This window comes from Sarcophilus harrisii, chromosome 3 (genome assembly GCF_902635505.1).
Source record: "Sarcophilus harrisii chromosome 3, mSarHar1.11, whole genome shotgun sequence".
NCBI classification, from domain to species: Eukaryota; Metazoa; Chordata; class Mammalia; order Dasyuromorphia; family Dasyuridae; genus Sarcophilus; species Sarcophilus harrisii.
Genome location: NC_045428.1, coordinates 26,348,195 through 26,365,573, shown reverse-complemented (window position 1 = coordinate 26,365,573; position 17,379 = coordinate 26,348,195). Strand labels below are relative to the sequence as shown.

Below are 17,379 nucleotides of genomic sequence, written 5' to 3'. Positions count from 1 at the left end.
ATCATATAAGAGTTAAACAATCCATGTTGAATTAAACCTCAGTAATAAAAATATTTATATTTGAAGGCTTATGAAAGATGATCAAAGCAGAGAAAATGCCCTTTGTTTAAAGAGAGCACACAGCTTCCCAGCAATTAGGGGCTGGTTGATTGAACTTCCATACTGTGTAAAATTCTTGACTGATTTATTTAAATTCATCCATCAATCTTCAAGAGCCTAGAGGATGGTGAAATGTTAAGTACAACTCATCAAAATCATTGAATTTTAGACTTCGAAGAAACCGCCTATGCTTTCTAGTCTAACATACCTAACCAAGACTGCCATATATAGTATCACAGACTAATCTTTTAAGAAAAATATCATAAAGATGTTCCATAAAATGGTTGATTTAAATTTTCTTAATATCATGTGCGTTTACAACATTAATAAATATTCAAGATGTGGTAAAATACCAAGAAAAAGAAAAAGGTACACGTATTTCCTATAAAGACAACAAAGATTTTCCATGAAAGTTTTAAAAAAATGGTAAAGGTTATAATATACTGTGCGTTTCCTATTCTAGTCTCCTAGCCAACCCAGGCATAGTATCATTGGCTACAGAGTCTATAGAGTAAAAGATTTCTTATAATATAAGGGTGTAATAAAAACATAAGAAATGAAAAAGTAGACAATTCACAATACCAAGATGAAATATGAAGGGGTAAGAGAATCCCAATAGTCATCCTTTTTGACTACTCTCTAGTCTGTGACACTGTCAATCATTTTTTCTCATTGATATCCTGTTCTCTAGATTTTGTTCTGCTTTGTTTTGTGATACTGGTGTCTTCTCGATCTCCTTCCACCTGTATATGAATACTTTTAAGCCTTCTTGTGCTGACTCTTTATCCAGAAGAATCCAGAAAGCACCCTTGGGGGCTCTGTCCTGACCCCCTTTATCTCTATATTTCTTTTACATGGTGTTATATTTTGTAATGCAATGAAAATCATAATTGATAATGGAAATGTGAGCAAAAGATTCAGGCTTAAATAAAAGGTAAATAATTTAATGCTGAATGATGAGAGAGTGGGAAAAAATCTAGAGGAAGAAATGAAAAATTCTATTCAGAATCAGTATAAATTCAGAAACTATTTCGTTGTTAACCTACCATGGCAAAAGTAAGTCTTATATAAATATATCTATAAAACACTCTTTAAAGACATTAGAAAAGACAAAAATTGAAGAAACAGTTGTTACAGATTGGACTGTTCTAATATAATAAAAATGATTATACAACCAAAATTAATCATCAGATTTACTACATCAATCCATTTAAAATGGGCTTACTTTATGGAACTAGATAAAATCATAAGAAAATTCATTTGAATAACTGAAAGATCCAGGATGTTGAAATAAATAATGATAAAAAAGAATGAAGGGAGCTGTTTTAATAATCAGTCACAAAATATATTATAAAAGAGTATTGGTTAAAAGTATATGCTACTACTTTAAGAAGAATAGAACACTAGAATGAGGTAGATGAGACATGGGCAAATAAAACAGAGTAGATAAAATACAGAAGCAGTTCCATAAAATAGTCTCTCAGTATTTGATGAATCCCAATCCACAGATGACTGAAATAATGGTTCAATTCAACAAGAGATTTGTGGAAAACTAGACACTAATCTGATAGAAATATTTCATCTAAATACAAAAGACAATCATTTTTTTAGAGTATTGATGGAAGCTACGTTAAGATCTATGTGAAACTACCTCAAGATCTATGTATAAAAGGAAGAATTCCTAAACAAAAAAATGGTAGAAGTCATCAAAGAAAGACTAAGATAGCCATTTTGGTAACCTAAAGTTTTAAAAAGCATGTTCATGAACAAAATCTGTAAATCTGAAAAGATCAGATGTCAAGTCAATGGAGGAAAAACACATTACAAGCAAATATTTGTGATAAAAATCTGAAATCCAAGATATATATAGGGCACTGACACACATATGTAAAGGCAGTTATTTCTCAATGAAAAGTGGTTACATTACATAAACAGGTTTTTAGAATAACTGGAAATGAGCAGCAAGTATAAGTGATCTAAAGTACTAGTAAGAAAAGAATTACAAATTCAAACAATTCTAAGTTTTCTGCTTCCACTTATCAAATTGAGAAAAATGACAGAAAAAGAAAACAGTCAATTTTGGAAGACAGCAGGAAGACAGAACCATTCATGCATGGGAGAAGAAGGTTTTTTGTTTTTTTTCCCCTATTCTATCTATTCTATCCCATCACATTGGAGCTACTGAATAAAAGTCCCCAAATTGTTTATAATCTTTGATTTTATGATAATCTTACTAATAGAGAGATACTCCAAGAGGGAAAAAAAGGCAACCTAGGTTAAAAGACTGTCATAGCTGCTTTTTTTGTTTTTGGTGCGAAAATCCAACTTAAAATTATGTGAGTGATAATTGGTTGAGAAATTGCTGCATAAACTGGAGTTCACAAAAGAAGTGGGGTAGTATAATGTAAGAAAAGATAAAAAAAAACATGGGAAAGATTGTATGAAATGATTAATGAAAGAATGGAACCAAGAAAACAGTAAAATTCAATTAAAGAATACAAATATAATAAATATTAAAAAGCATCCACACTTGGGTTAACTATAATTAGAAATCTAAATTCTGGAAAATGAAGAATAAAATCCATATCCCTTCTCTTGGTAGTGATGTGGGGAACCATGGATGCAAAATAGAGGATATGCTATATTTAGAAGTGTTGATTTTATAACCAATAAAAAAATGTTTATGGAACCAGTTGGTAACACAGTAGATAAAATTTTGGGTCTGGACTCAGGAAGATTCATCTTTCTAAATAAAAAAACTATCCCCAGACACTTACTAGCTCTTTGACCTTGGACAAATCAATTAACCACTGTTTTCTTTTTCTCCATCTATCTCTCTCTCTCTCTCTCTCTCTCTCTCTCTCTCTCTCTCTCTCTCCCCACCCCTCTCCAGGGAGAAGGAAGTAGAAGAGAGAAAATGAAATTCTTATTAATTCAAAAGATAAAGAAAAACAAAAAAAATTTTTAAAAAAATTAAAAATGTGTTTGCTTTATCAGTTGCATTTATTTAACCTTTTTTTGTAACATGGAAAAGTTTAAAAAAAAACGTTGAGATATATTGGGGGCTTGTTATTTAAAAAGGGATCAGTGAAAAAAAAGGCGTGTTAAGATCAATAGAATTTAAAAACATAATGTGTTACTTTGAAAAATAACTGGCTATGTAGGTAGGAGTTTGCTTTTGTGGCTAAATTCAGGGATGATAGATTTCTATTCTTAATGAGACACTAATATTTGTGAAATATTAAAAACACACATACACACAACCATATAGGTAAATCTCCACAGCTTTCAGTGAAAGAAATGATTAAGGATGCTGTAGGTTGATAAGGATTTAGTTAAATTTAAATCTCGCTGATCTTCAGGTTTCCCTTTTATCAAATAGATGAATAATATATACTCTGTCTACCTAAAAGGGTTATATTACATAATAGATGTAAAACTACTTTGAATTGTTAAAAATATATTAGCACACACATACACATATATCAAAATAATCAAATACTCAAATGAGTATTTTAATTGAATGTCTGTTTTTCTATGTCTTGGTTTCCTCAGATGTAAAATGAATACCTAAAACAATCTAGAAAAGTTAAAGTGCCAAGAAATATGACCCATTATCATCATTACAATTAACACCAATACCATCATTTTCACTTTCACTCCTATGATATGAAAGAAGTTACAAAAATAGGCCAAGATCTTCCATTCAAAATGTATGTAAACAAATGCTTAAATCATAGGACTGAAAGAATTTGACAAGCTCAGAACCATGGCTCTCCAAGTAATCAATAACAAATGTTCTTCCTTGCTAAAATAAAATTATGTCAAATGTTCATATCCATACAGTAATTTAACAAATAACAAACAAAATATCAAACTCTGCTAAGTTTTAAAATGGATGAAAGGCAAAATGAACCTTTTAAGTGCATGGGCAGAGGGACATCCTACGTGAAGAATTTTCTTCGAAAAAAGACTGACATTTAATCTGAAACTTCAACTTAGAGGGTTGATGTCCTTACTGAAAAATTAAGAGATTTGTCCAGGTTCACATAAGCAGTATTTGTCAAAGACAACATTCAAAGCTCCATATTCCTGATTCTGAGACCAGCTCAATAATCGTTATTCTACTCTGCTTTGGAATAGGGAAAAAAAAGTGTATAAATAGAACTAAAAACATTTGCTAGATCTCCAGAAGCAAATGTATGACTGTGATCCTTTGCTAAAACAAAAGGAATAATTGTTTCCACATTATTCACTTCTTAAACCACCTATTTCTTTCTTATCCTTTTTAATCTGGTTTTCTGACCCTACCTCTCTGCTAGGGAAACTGCTATGTCCAAGGCCACCAATCATCTATCTCTTCATTGCTCCATCTAACAAATTCTCAATCTTCACTCTGTAACTTTTGACACTATTAACTACTTCTCTTCTATGGATACCTTCAACTCTCTTTGCTGATTTGTCACCAACCCCCTCCTATTTGTCTGACTACTCTAGCTTTGTCTCCTTCATTGGTTCATCAGCAATATTTCTCCCCCTTTATCATGGACATCCTCAAGGATACTGTCATGTGCTCTCTTTTCTCTCTTTCTCTTTAATCTATTCTGGTGATCTTATATCTTTCCTATGAATATAATGAATTCCATACCTGACTCCCTGAGTTATCTATATAACCCTAATATCTCTCCTAAACTCTAATCCTGTATCAATAACAGCCCAAAGAATATGACCTGTATGTCCTGAAGGCATTTCAAATTCCACGTGTCCAAAATATATATCCTGAGCCCCCACATAACCTGCCCTTCCTCAAACTTGGCTATTGCTGTGAAATATATTATCCTCGCACCCACTCAGTTTCAGAACTGTATTTCCCTAATCACCCATACCATCGATTGCCAAGTCCTGACAATTCTACATCCCCAGAATTTCCCCAATCCATCTCTACTTAGAATAGCTTTATAATTTTGTGGTGAACAGTTCATGAGTACTTTCTCTATACCCAACACTGTGCTAGGCACTCTGCAATTATAAAAGCCATTTAATGACGTGGATACTTATCCACGTCATTAAAGGAACTTGGAGACTAGTTGGTAAAACTAATTAATAATAATAGGAAGTTCAGACTTTCATATTATCAAATTTGCAAAGTGACAGTAACAACAAACCCAAGGAGGAAACAGGACTACTATTGTGGTCCCTTTGAACAGGACCCTGGAAACGAAGAAATAGGAAGGGAGATTGAATCACAAAATTTCCTTCTCCTGACTAGTGCAACAGAGAATACAGCTTCTCTATGGGCTTGAATCATGCTAAACAGAACTTCCTGAATTCTATAATAAGAAGGACATGGGCCATTTGGCAGATCTTATTTGTCTTTTGGAGCTTTAGCTTGATCACCTATGAAATTTAGGAGCTGGACCAAATTATCTTTAGGATCACTTCCAGATCTAAAGCTACTCTCCTAATCTTTAAGGCTGGGGATGGGGGGGGGGGGAACCAATACTTTCAGGACAAGCTATAGAAGGTTCTGTGAAAGAGAAGGGCTTCCATTAAGAGACTAACATTATACGGTACATCTCTTAGGTAATCACTAGTTGACATAATTTCAGAGATGCCCATCAAAAGTTTGGTCATAGAAAAATTAGGTGGATGACTACAGGTTACCTATAAGACTATCTGAAGGCTAAAAGCAATCATAATTTGAGTTGGTGGAAGGGAGCTTTCTTGGTTTTAATGCTGCTTCTTACATAAATACGTGAGACAAAAGTCTCCAAATTTTATCATATTGAAATAATTACAGAGATTAATTTCAGTGAAAAAGTTTCCAATCAAAACACACAAATCAGATTACATAAATAATACAGATTGACAAATCCCAAGATGGTGGGTCGGCTTTACCATCAACTCATCAAACAGGTATTTATTAAGTACTTACTGTGTTTCATAAACTCTAATAAATACTAATGATATCAAATAAAAGCAATAGCAAAACCAAAAGCAAAATGAGACCTTGTTTTCAAGGAGTATATGTCCTAAGGGGGATATAAAGGGCCCATCAATACATAGACACCTGAAATGAACATCTCTGCCTTGACGGAGTTACCCTATTCCAAAAGATAAGAGGAACAAGTGGAGGGCCAAACGTAGAATGGATCAATCAGTAACTGATCTGACTCTTGCTCAGTTTTGAGATATCATCCATCTTTTATGTCCGCCCAATCTTGACCTGTTAAGATAGCCCAACACAGAGCTGATTACATCTAGCTGAAACTGGTCCTGTTGTTTGTAGGCTTGCGTTATCTAACTTAGGAAAAGCAAGAACATTCTGCTTCTGTGTTCTACCAGTTCCCGAACTACTTCTTCTCTCCTCCATCCTTCTACCTTACAATTTCACTGGAATCCATAAATAACTCAAGATTTGTCTGCAGAGCCAGGCTCATTTGTACTCTATGTACAGGGGGAAATCATGCCTTTTATTTTCTCTTATACTAAATGAAATTGCCCCATGACCTCATTATAGTTTTATTTAGACTCTAGAACTCCAGCCCACAAACCAAAACCTAGAAAATATATATATATATATAGATACAGATATATACATAACCTAGGTTTTATATATATATACATATATATATAGGTATTATACATATATATATAATCTAGGTTTTGAGTTGTGGTATATATATATATATATATATATATATATATATATATATTATATGCACTTATATGTATTGTAGATATAAACATGCATATATATGCATATGCATTTAGATTCCTATATATAACACCTCAAAGAGATAGTTTGTCTTAAATTGAGTCACTGAAGAGGAGTTGCTTGTGGTTGTGCACAAAAGAGAGGGAAGAGGTTGAGATGAGGTGGGGATAGAAAGTAAGCATAAAGATCCAGAGAAGTAAAAAAACCTGGTGTGAATGGAGCCCAACTGTTCAACTATTGTACTTTTGAAAACAAAATTACAGCCTTAACAAATTACCCAACTAGAATGGAATGCATTTCAATAAGAAAAAAAGCAGGAAGTTCATGGACTGACAAAGGTATAATATAAAATCCCTCAGCAAATAGCTGATTGAGAGGTTATGTGAAAGGAAAGATAGCCAGATCACAGCTTATAATGGAATATAAATTTAGAAAGTAGCAGTGTTAGAAAGAAAACAAAACCAGCCAGAGGAGAAAGCATCTGAAAATTAATGAACAAGTTTTGCAAAGGCCTCCTACCTCTTGAGGCAGTGCTGTTGCCAGCTTGGACAAGGATACCTGGAACTTTTCATGGAAAAACTGCAGGAGAGATCCATAAGTAACAGGAGGAGGAGGAGGAAGAGTTTGGAAAATAGCACCTGAAGGAAAAGAGAGAAAGAAGTAAGCAGGTTAAATTTAAAGAAGAATAAGAAGGCAACCAGAAGCTTAGAACACTTAGAAAGACAATGCTTTAAAGGTTTACAAAAAGAAGCAGTGGAGTATAGGAAAAAAAAACCTAGTCTTGAATTCCTAGGTCCAGTTCCATTTGACATATATTAGCACTACCACCACCACCATCAATAATACTCCTACTTGGCCAGAAATTGGAAACAGAGAGGATGCCCATCAATTAGAGAATGGCTGAATACATTGTGGTATATGAATATTATGTAATATTGTGGTTCTATAAGAAATGATCAGCAGGATGATTTCAGAAAGGCCTGGAGAGACTTACATGAACTGATGCTGAATGAAATGAGCAGGACAAGCAAATCATTGTATACATACTTCAACAACAATTGCATATGATGATCGATCTGACGGATGTGGCCATCTCCAGCAATGAGAATAACCAAATCAGTTCCAATAGAGCAGTAATGAGTTGAACTAGCTACCCCCAGTGAAAGAACTCTGGGAGATGACTATGAACCACTACATAAAATTCCCAATGCCTCTATTTTTGTCCACCTACATTTTTGATTTCCTTCATAGGCAAATTGAAGACTATTTAAAAGTCTGATTCTTTTAGTACAGCAAAATAACTGTATGGACATGTATACATATATTGTATTTAACTTATGCTTTAACATGTTTAACATGTATTGGTCAACCTGTCATCTGGGGGAGGGAGGAAAAGAAGGGAAAAATTGGAACTAAGAGTTTTTCAATTGTCAATGGTGAAAACTTACTCATGCATATATCTTGTAAATAAAAAGTTATAATTAAAAAAAAATAATACTGCTACTGCTAATGATAATAGCACAAACAATAGTAACAATTCAGCATTTATATAGCACTTTAATGCTTGCAAAATTATATGCGTGAAGGGAATTATGATTTTCATATTGATATATGTGTAATGAATATATTACTAATTTAGGTTTTTTCAGAGCTACTATTTCCCCAGAAAATTCTGCCTTGGGAGTCATAACAAAGGTTAAAGTTCTCAATCAATTCTTGACAATGCTCTCCCAATCACTATATTCCTATACCTGTGTATGTTAAATGAAGTGAATCAAAAATGACAGAACCTGTTCCTGTAACAAAACTCTGATCCTATGTCCCAACCAAGTAATGACTTTAATCTGAACAATCACTTAAGAATTTTTACCAGCATACTGGGAAAAAATTGCATTGTTCTGCCCTCATGGGCCTACCATGGGAAACTACTTGGGCCCTAGAAATGACTGTATTGCATTCCATCTTCCCCTTTTTTTCCCCTTGTGATTTATGTATATAGACTATGCCCTCAAAATAGTGAGAGAAGCTCTCCTCATCAGAAGAACTTCAAGGGTCTGCAAACTCCTTTCTCACTTTGAAATTAATTAATTAAATTGCTACTAGATTCCTGACACAACCATCTCTAGTCTGCTGCTTTCTTCTTCAGTTATTCCTAGATTAGAGATCAGTCCCACCTATAATATATTTAAAATTATACACACACACACACACACACACACACACACACACATATATATATATAATTATCCCATTTGATCCTCACAATAATCTAATCTAAGAGGGGCTATTACTATCCTCATTTTACAGGTAGAAAAACTGAAGATGAGACAGATTAAATGACTCACGCAAGATTACACATTCTCTGAGACAAATTTTGAATTCAGATCTTCCTGATTTCACGTCCATCAGTCCATCTCCTGTGTCACTTAGTTTGGCCAAGAAATGTAACCCCTCATTGTTTAAGTTCAAAGTTGCAAATGGGATACCTATCAGCATTGCTGGAAAGAGTTTTCATATTGAGAGTGCCCCACAGAGATGAACTCAAAGTTCCTAACCTAATGCATATAATTTGTGTGATTTTTAAACTAAAATTGCTCATTTGGCACATGATTTAATTCACACAATTTGACAGAACATCATTGAGTATTTGTTATGTTTAAGACAGTGTTGGAGTTTTTTGTTTTGTTTTGTTTTGTTTTGTTTTGTTTTGTTTTGTTGGGAGGTGGGGAAGTAGGAGCTATTCATGGAAAGTAAGCCAAGTTAAACACCAATAAATTTGGTAAGGAATATGTAAGAAGAAAAGGAAATTAAGGAAGGATCCAATATTGTTCATGTAAAAGATCGGATTGCTCCACCCAAGCAGCTAATGGCTGGATTAGCTGACTTTAGGAGACTGTCTCATATTCCTTTTCTACCTTTCTCCCTCCTTCCTTCTTCTCTTCCTCCCCCCCTCTCTCCCTCTCTTCTTCCCTCCCCTTCTTTCTCCTTCCCTCCCTCTCTTTCTCTGTCTCTATCTCTCTCTCTTCACACACACACACACTCACACAAACACATGTGAGTGTCAGTCATACACTATAGAAAGAGTGTTGAACTGGAGTTGACTGGACGTGAAGTATGTAACTCAATGTAGAAGAAAACATTGGGTTTGGAATCAGGAAGATAAGTTCAAATTTGATTTCAGACACTTGCTAACTTTAGGACCCTGGGCAATTGAACCTCGGTATGTCTCAGTTTCTTCACCTTTATAATTCTAAATATGTAATCCTAAAGGAGCTGCTTTCTAACACAGAACTACACAAAAATGGAAGAAGCCACCTAACAATTCAGAAAATAAATAATTTTTAATCCAGCACTTACTATATACTGAGGATTGTGCTACATATTGATAACATATATACAGGGAAAAAATGAAAGAAAAAAAATTAATTCCTGATCTCAAGAAGCTTACTTTTTAATGGAGAAAGACATTACACAAAAGGAAACTGCTAAAGGTAGAGGTGGTGGTGGTGGGCCACTCAACAATAGTGCCATACATGGGGGTGTGCGGTGATATGGAAGGATGTAGAGAGTTGTCCTCCGCTGGACAGCTTCAAAGCATTGGTAACCACTTATCAGGTTACTTAAAGGATTTTTATTTCTTCTTGCATGTGTTGGATTAAATGGCCTGTGATGTTTTTCCTGGCGATTCTGTGAACAATAGTCAATTGGGATAATTCCCAACCTCAAATCAGATTTTCACTGGCCTGAGTTAGGCAGTCTAGCCATCTGTACTACCTTAGCTAACGAGATCATTCCCTAAGCATTCCTTTACTTTGTTCTCTGGAAATCCAGCCAGGGAGATAGGACTGGGACACACTATTCTCCATATAGACTAGGACCTGGAAAGTCAAACTGCCAGGAAGAATAAGAAAAAAGAAACCTCTGAGGAAAAAAGTTTGAAATTCTGCCTAGCTATAAAGCAAGGAGATGATCACCTTGAAGGAAGGAGATCAAGATGTGGTAAGATTTGTTTATCTCTTCTCTCCCCTGTGAAGGGGAAGGTAAATGAGTAATAATAGAATGACACCTGATGATCAGAGCGTCAGCCACCTGAGCTATAAGTAAACATCGAGTGCACTCCAGTGTCAGGAAGGAGGTAGCAGGAGAGAGAGCTGTCAGATGCCAGCAGCCACAATGCCCACTCACTAATAGTGCTGTTGAAATTTCCAACCTGGCAATGGCAGAGGTCAGGTGGCTGGCTCGTGCCCTCCCCCTGCGCCAGCTCTGGGCAATTTCGCCATCCAGCTGTTCAGTTTTTCACAACTAGAGTAATTGGAACAGAACTCTAGACCTTCTCTCAAACCCTAGCAATTAACAGTGCCAATTTCCCAAATTGCCGCGTAATGGAAAAGGATCCATCAATCATTGTGGTGAAATAACACATTTTCTCACCAGATGTGAGATTTAATATCTTCATAACTCTCCGGATTTACCACTTATGAATTGTCAGCCTTGCCTCAAGCTACAGAGAATTAATGGACTCCATTCTTACAATGCAAGGTTGGTTTACAGTTGTAAAATATCTGTCCCTTCACTTGAGATATATTTACCAAAATGTTTTTCTTTAAGATGTAATCGGGAAACACACTAGATGGGGGGGGTTCATTTGTATTTACTGTGTTCTAGAAAGCTATTGTCTCATCAAATACAGTTGCTACAATCTCTGCACTGCATATCACTGAAGCACAAGCAACTGGAGACGGCTTATGCTGTAACAATAAATAACAATGTAATGATTCAGTAGCTTTTCCCTAAAGCAAAGCATATTCCTTTCTTTTGAAAAGAAAAAGAGAAGGTTGGACAAAGAAATAACATCTTGTATGCTTTAATTCTTTTATATATTTACAGCTCCGGATGGACTCTCTACAAAAGAGATTCCAGAGGGACTACATCCTCCCACGTTCACCCTGTCACATTTCTGAATCAGTTTGAAGAACCAGCTCAACCAGTCCAGTTGCAATGATTCTGAGACTTGGAAAAGGTAGAGACAAGACATTAAAATCCCAATCAGAATTAGAAGGACCCTCAGCCACATCCTTGAGCAAGAATCCATCTGTGCTGTATTTATGTCAAAAGTGGCCACCAAGACTGTGCTTAAAGGCCTCTGATGAATGAGAACTCACCACCTCTTGAGAAAGTACATTCTACTTTTTCATCGATAATGAAAGTTTTCCTGACATCATTGCTTAGCCACTACAATCAAGGCTTAATTTTGCCTTAGAATGTGGATTTTCTTTTATAGGAGCTCTGCCTAGAAATATTAAAAATTCAGTATCTCCAGATAGGAGCTCTTAACCTTTTTTCTTCTTCTTTATTTTGTAGCAGAGGGCAGGCTGGTGAGGGACAAGGACTCATTAGCAGAATAATGTGTTTAAATACAATCAGTGGGGGCAACTTGATGGTGAAAATAGACACAGCACCGGCCCTAAAGTCAGAAGGACCTAAGTTCAAATATGGCACTAGATACTTGACATTTACTAGCTATGTGACCCTAGGTAAATTACAAATACAAGATTGCTTCTCTAACTAAATAAATAAATGCATTCAACAAAATCCTTTTACAAAATAAAGTAATTATGTTGGAATATAGTTTATAGACATATGTATATGTATGTACATAAATATACACATATGCATATACCTATGTATACATACACAAACACATACATATATACATACATACATACATGTGGGAAGAGACAGACTGAGACAAGACACAGAACCACATAGATGGAGAGATTTTAAAATAAGAATCAAGTCCCAGGTTCTAGCTCATGCTGTTCAATACCTGAGCTTTACAAGGACCCAGAAATGGCTGTTAATGGAAGGATTTCTGAATTGATCTGGTACCATATCCATATGCAATTTGATCCATAAATCTCAGGGAGTGGCCTGATATATGGAAAGTGACTTTGTGTCCAATACTTATGAAGTTAATATGTAGGATAAATGATGTCTAATTTTCTTGGTGAAGTCAAGAAAGCTCAATATACTATCTTCTAGAAATAGCCTATTTCTGTGTTTTTTTAAATAATGTTAACCAAAAAAGTCCTTCCTCATATTTAAGAAAGACGCAATGCTCATCTAAATTCATGGGAATTCACTGATTGACAACTGGCTTATAAACACAATAGGTAACGATGAAGTCATCACTTAAGCCTTTTCTTCCCTAAGAAAATTATTCCCATTTCCCTTAAACTTTCAAACATATAACCTATTTTCTCCCATTTAGTCATATTTGCCTCTCTTCTCAGAATCCTCTGTACTTTTTCCTCATTCTTTTAAAGACTGATTTCCAACAGGGGGTAGGAAGGACTTTGTAATGTCAGTCTCCAAAATGACTTCGGTTTCCTGGGGAGGACAGTGAAGGTTCCATAATAACAGTTGTTGCGATTGAGGTACAAAAGAATTTTCTCCAACCTTCAATCACCTGTCTTAAGAAGTCACAAGCTTCCCTCCAATTCTGTAAAAAAGCAAATCTAGAAACAGGAAGCTACGTTAGTTGCAGCAGGAGGTCTCTCCATGGGCCAAGGTTATCACCACACTGACAAATAATGAGAATAACCTATGATTTTCTTCACACCATACATTGCTCTATCTAAGGTGTTTGGAATAAAGTTGAAAAATAGTGTTAAAGATAACTCTAAATGTACATAGTGTATATATGTAAGTATTATGTACATATAAGCACATATATATCCATTTATGTGTAATGCTCATTTTTTTTAATTTCTTTTTTTTTTTTATTTAATAGCCTTTTATTTACAGGATATATGCATGGGTAACTTTACAGCATTAACAATTGCCAAACCTCTTGTTCCAATTTTTCACCTCTTCCCCCCCACCCCCTCCCCCAGATGGCAGAATGACCAGTAGATGTTAAGTATATTAAAATATAAATTAGATACACAATAAGTATACATGAGCAAACCGTTATTTTGCTGTACAAAAAGAATCAGATTCTGAAATATTGTACAATTAGCTTGTGAAGGAAATAAAAAATGCAGGTGGGCATAAATATAGGGATTGGGAATTCAATGTAATGGTTTTTAGTCATCTCCCAGAGTTCTTTCTCTGGGCATAGCTGGTTCAGTTCATTACTGCTCCGTTGGAAATGATTTGTTTGATCTTGTTGCTGAGGATGACCAGGTCCATCAGAACTGGTCATCATATAGTATTGTTGTTGAAGTATATAATGATCTCCTGGTCCTGCTCATTTCACTCAGTAATGCTCATTTTGAGAAGAAATCATTTTTGTTTTTTCTTGGTAAAAATAAAATGTACTATTTGGTTCATTTTGATTCATCTTGATGCGTTTGATTTTCTTATAATCTCCAAGTTCCACATGCCCTGGCTCATCATTTTGATGTCATTAAAGCTCTAGGAACTGACCTCGATTAAGAAAACATTTTTCACTTGCCCACTTTCTCAGAAGGGAACTCACGGGGCATTTATGAAGACCACATCTTGGGCAGACTGACCACCTGTGGGCTCACAGAGGCAACTAATCTGATCTGTAATTGATGAGCCTGCTGAAGTAGGCACATTACTTTGCAGACACCAACATAACCAGCTTAAAAAAAGGAACAGCTTTCTAACACGGGCCCTTAAATCTCATTTTAATTGTTCTGGCTACATGCCATTTTCCCAATTTCCCGAACAGAACTGAAAGTATGAAAATCATGGTATGAACCACTGAGATACAGTTGTATTAGCATAGCATCTAACCTACTTTTCCTTCTGTGGCAAAAAACAAGCAAAACGCCTTTCTCTCAAATCTAAAAGGTTAGCAACTGGAGACCTCTTATCAACTGTGGGGGAAGGATGAGGAGCGTGTGTGTGTGTGTGTGTGTGTGTGTGTGTGTGTGTGTGTAGTTGTATATATAATGACCACTTATTTTACTTCAGTATGAGATAAAAGTTAATTACAATGCAAAAGTAAAATATTTAATATTGAAAAGAAAAATGGGATTTTTGTTGCAAAGATATTATTAGATCATCAGATCATCAGATCTATTTTATGAATTGAAGTTTTCTGCATTAAAAAACTAGAATATTAAAAAAATTAAAACGCAAAAAATGGAGTTGGCCATTTTATAAATACCCTATCAATTTTTTTCACCAGACCATGTATTGGGGGAGGGGGAGATGTGTGAGAGGGGGGAGACGTTCATGGGAGAGACATCCAGTTGATAGATCCAGGGACAGATAAAAAGCTATTCTGGAAGCCAAGAAAACCTGAATTCAAACCCCATTTTCAAACCCCACTTTTCACACATATAGAAATACAACTCTGGAAAATCTCTTAATCTCTTGGCACTCTGGATAACTCCCTACATTTTATAGTTCAGAGAAGGAGCCAAGCTGCATTGAGAGAGTTTCTTCCTGGAAACTATCTATGTCAATGAAATCATGGAGCCAATCCTCACACTGATAGGTGATAAAAGCTATTAACACTTAAATAGTACTGAATATTAAGAAGGGGAACATTTGAAACACAAGCCTATGTAAGGTCAATGTTAAAAAATTATCTGTCCATATGTTTTGAAAATAAAAAGCTTTAATAAAAAAGGAAAAAATAGTACCGAATGTTCTTCTTCCCCCTGTTTTTCCTCTTCTTTCTCCTAAACATTTATAAACAACTACAAGATAAATGCATTCTTTATACGGAAAATGTGACTTTACAAATTTACTAGTTGTGTGATAGTGAGCAAGTTATTTAACTTTTTCTGTGTCTCAATTTTGTCATCTGTACTATGAGAAGAATAATAGTACCAGTGTGGTTTCTGCGAGGATCAAAGGAGAAATTTCCCTTCTTTGCACAATTGGGGGACTAAGGTGTGGAATTCTTCATTCAAGTTCAGATTCAGTTGATGTTTTGGTTCATCTTGTTCAACTACTTCCCCCTACCTCTCCTTTTTATTCTTTTTATATTGGGGAGAGGAAGAGATATATTAAGAAGTAATGGTAAATTAAAAACAAAACATAATGCTTTTTAAAGGAAGAAAGGATGAAAAAGATTCAGAAAAATATTAAAACATTAAATTTTTTTTTAATTTGCCATATTTTTACTTTCTTCCTAATTTGAATATAAAAACCACATTCTGATCTGTCAATCAAATGAACCTAGAATTAAATCTCCATTCAAGCAGGCTAAATCTTTTGAAAAAATTACAATATGCTTTGTTTCTTTTGTATTGATTTCTTTTTCTTTAACATGTCATAGATGTGGTTTGTTAAACCACATATGATGACAAAATGATTTTTATAAGTGCATACAAAATTTCCTTACTCTCTCATTATCAGTGTCTCTGAAACTAAAAGCAACATAATATATTCCTTAGGCTGCAGTCTTTATTGTACATGTAATGTCAAACCCACTTTGAGCTACTGACAGTGTGAGCATATTTTCCAAATGGGCAAGATTTGAAGTAAATTTGTCCCAGAGCACAGTGCCCTGTGAGATATAATTCTGGACAGAAAGAGAAGGTTCAACACATTTCTGCTTTTTTTCTGTCTCAGCCACTATAACCACATGCTCTTGCGGGGATCTTCTTAACCTCTGCCTCCAGCCAAAAATCAATCCTTGGAGTCATTCTTCCCCAAAACGTAGGAAGTAGATCGTCTTTCTCACTCCCTCTTCCCCAACCTTTGAAATCTCTGCCTTCTAATTTTTCTCTCTCATTTTTTCAGGAAATGATCAATGAGAAGGGTGAAGGCAGGACCAGACCAGCTGCTGCTCTTTGGATTCAGCGCCAGGAAGGCAGCCCTGCTGAACACTGGCATCCTTGGTACCATACGTCCGGAGACCACTGTGCCTGCCTGGTACCATGCGTAAGTTCAAAAAGAATAATTTCAATGTAAAAGTTCAGTTGCTCACTCTGTAGTGAAATAAATTATTTCAGATGCTACGTTTTTTGAAGTTACTCTATCAGAATTTTAAATCCTTTTCTATACATCCCCTAAGGGCGTGTGAGCTGAACCAAGCCTCTTTTCTGTTTTATGATTTCCAAGCTGACAGGAGTTCACAGTGAAAAATAACTTCGGAACATCAATCAAACCCTGTCCGTCTGCTCTTTTATTCGGCATGTTCTCTTTTCATTGTGATAACATGCTCTTTTTTTGCATTTAAAACATGACATTCAATACAAATCACTCATTAGGAAGAACTTTATATGAAACCTAAACCTCATCAAATGGGGTGAAATGAATGAAAATCATGGAAAGAAAAGTGAAAAGGTCTAATACATGTTAAGTAGTGTGATCATGCATTAAGCTTAATGCGAACGTGATATAGTTTTGAATTTTATCACAGGACTTTTTTTTAAGTTGTATAAGGGCAAATATAATCTATGTAAAGAAGAGATTGGATGTGAGAGGCAAGAAAAGAGCATTCCAGAGTGGCATTCCAGAGAGGCACCATCTCCATGATCTCCCATTAGCCTTTTTGGAATTATCTCAAGCAATTCATAGGCTGAGCACATTGGGGGAGGGGAACAAACGATGTTTGATTTGGAATTCCA

General features: G+C 35.2%; 1 protein-coding gene across 1 annotated transcript in view; it reads right to left on the bottom strand.

Moving 5' to 3' along the window:
• LOC100928969 (multiple epidermal growth factor-like domains protein 6) overlaps positions 1-16,688 on the bottom strand; it is a 402,703-nt gene extending 386,015 nt beyond the window's left edge. Inside the window, exons 1-3 of the mRNA XM_031961116.1 lie at positions 16,587-16,688; positions 10,351-10,504; positions 7,337-7,455 (exon numbers count right to left, since the gene is read on the bottom strand). Coding sequence (XP_031816976.1) covers positions 7,337-7,455; positions 10,351-10,504; positions 16,587-16,688 — 375 coding nt within the window. The remainder of the gene's footprint in view (positions 1-7,336; positions 7,456-10,350; positions 10,505-16,586) is intronic.
• Between the last annotated feature and the right edge of the window lie 691 nt (positions 16,689-17,379).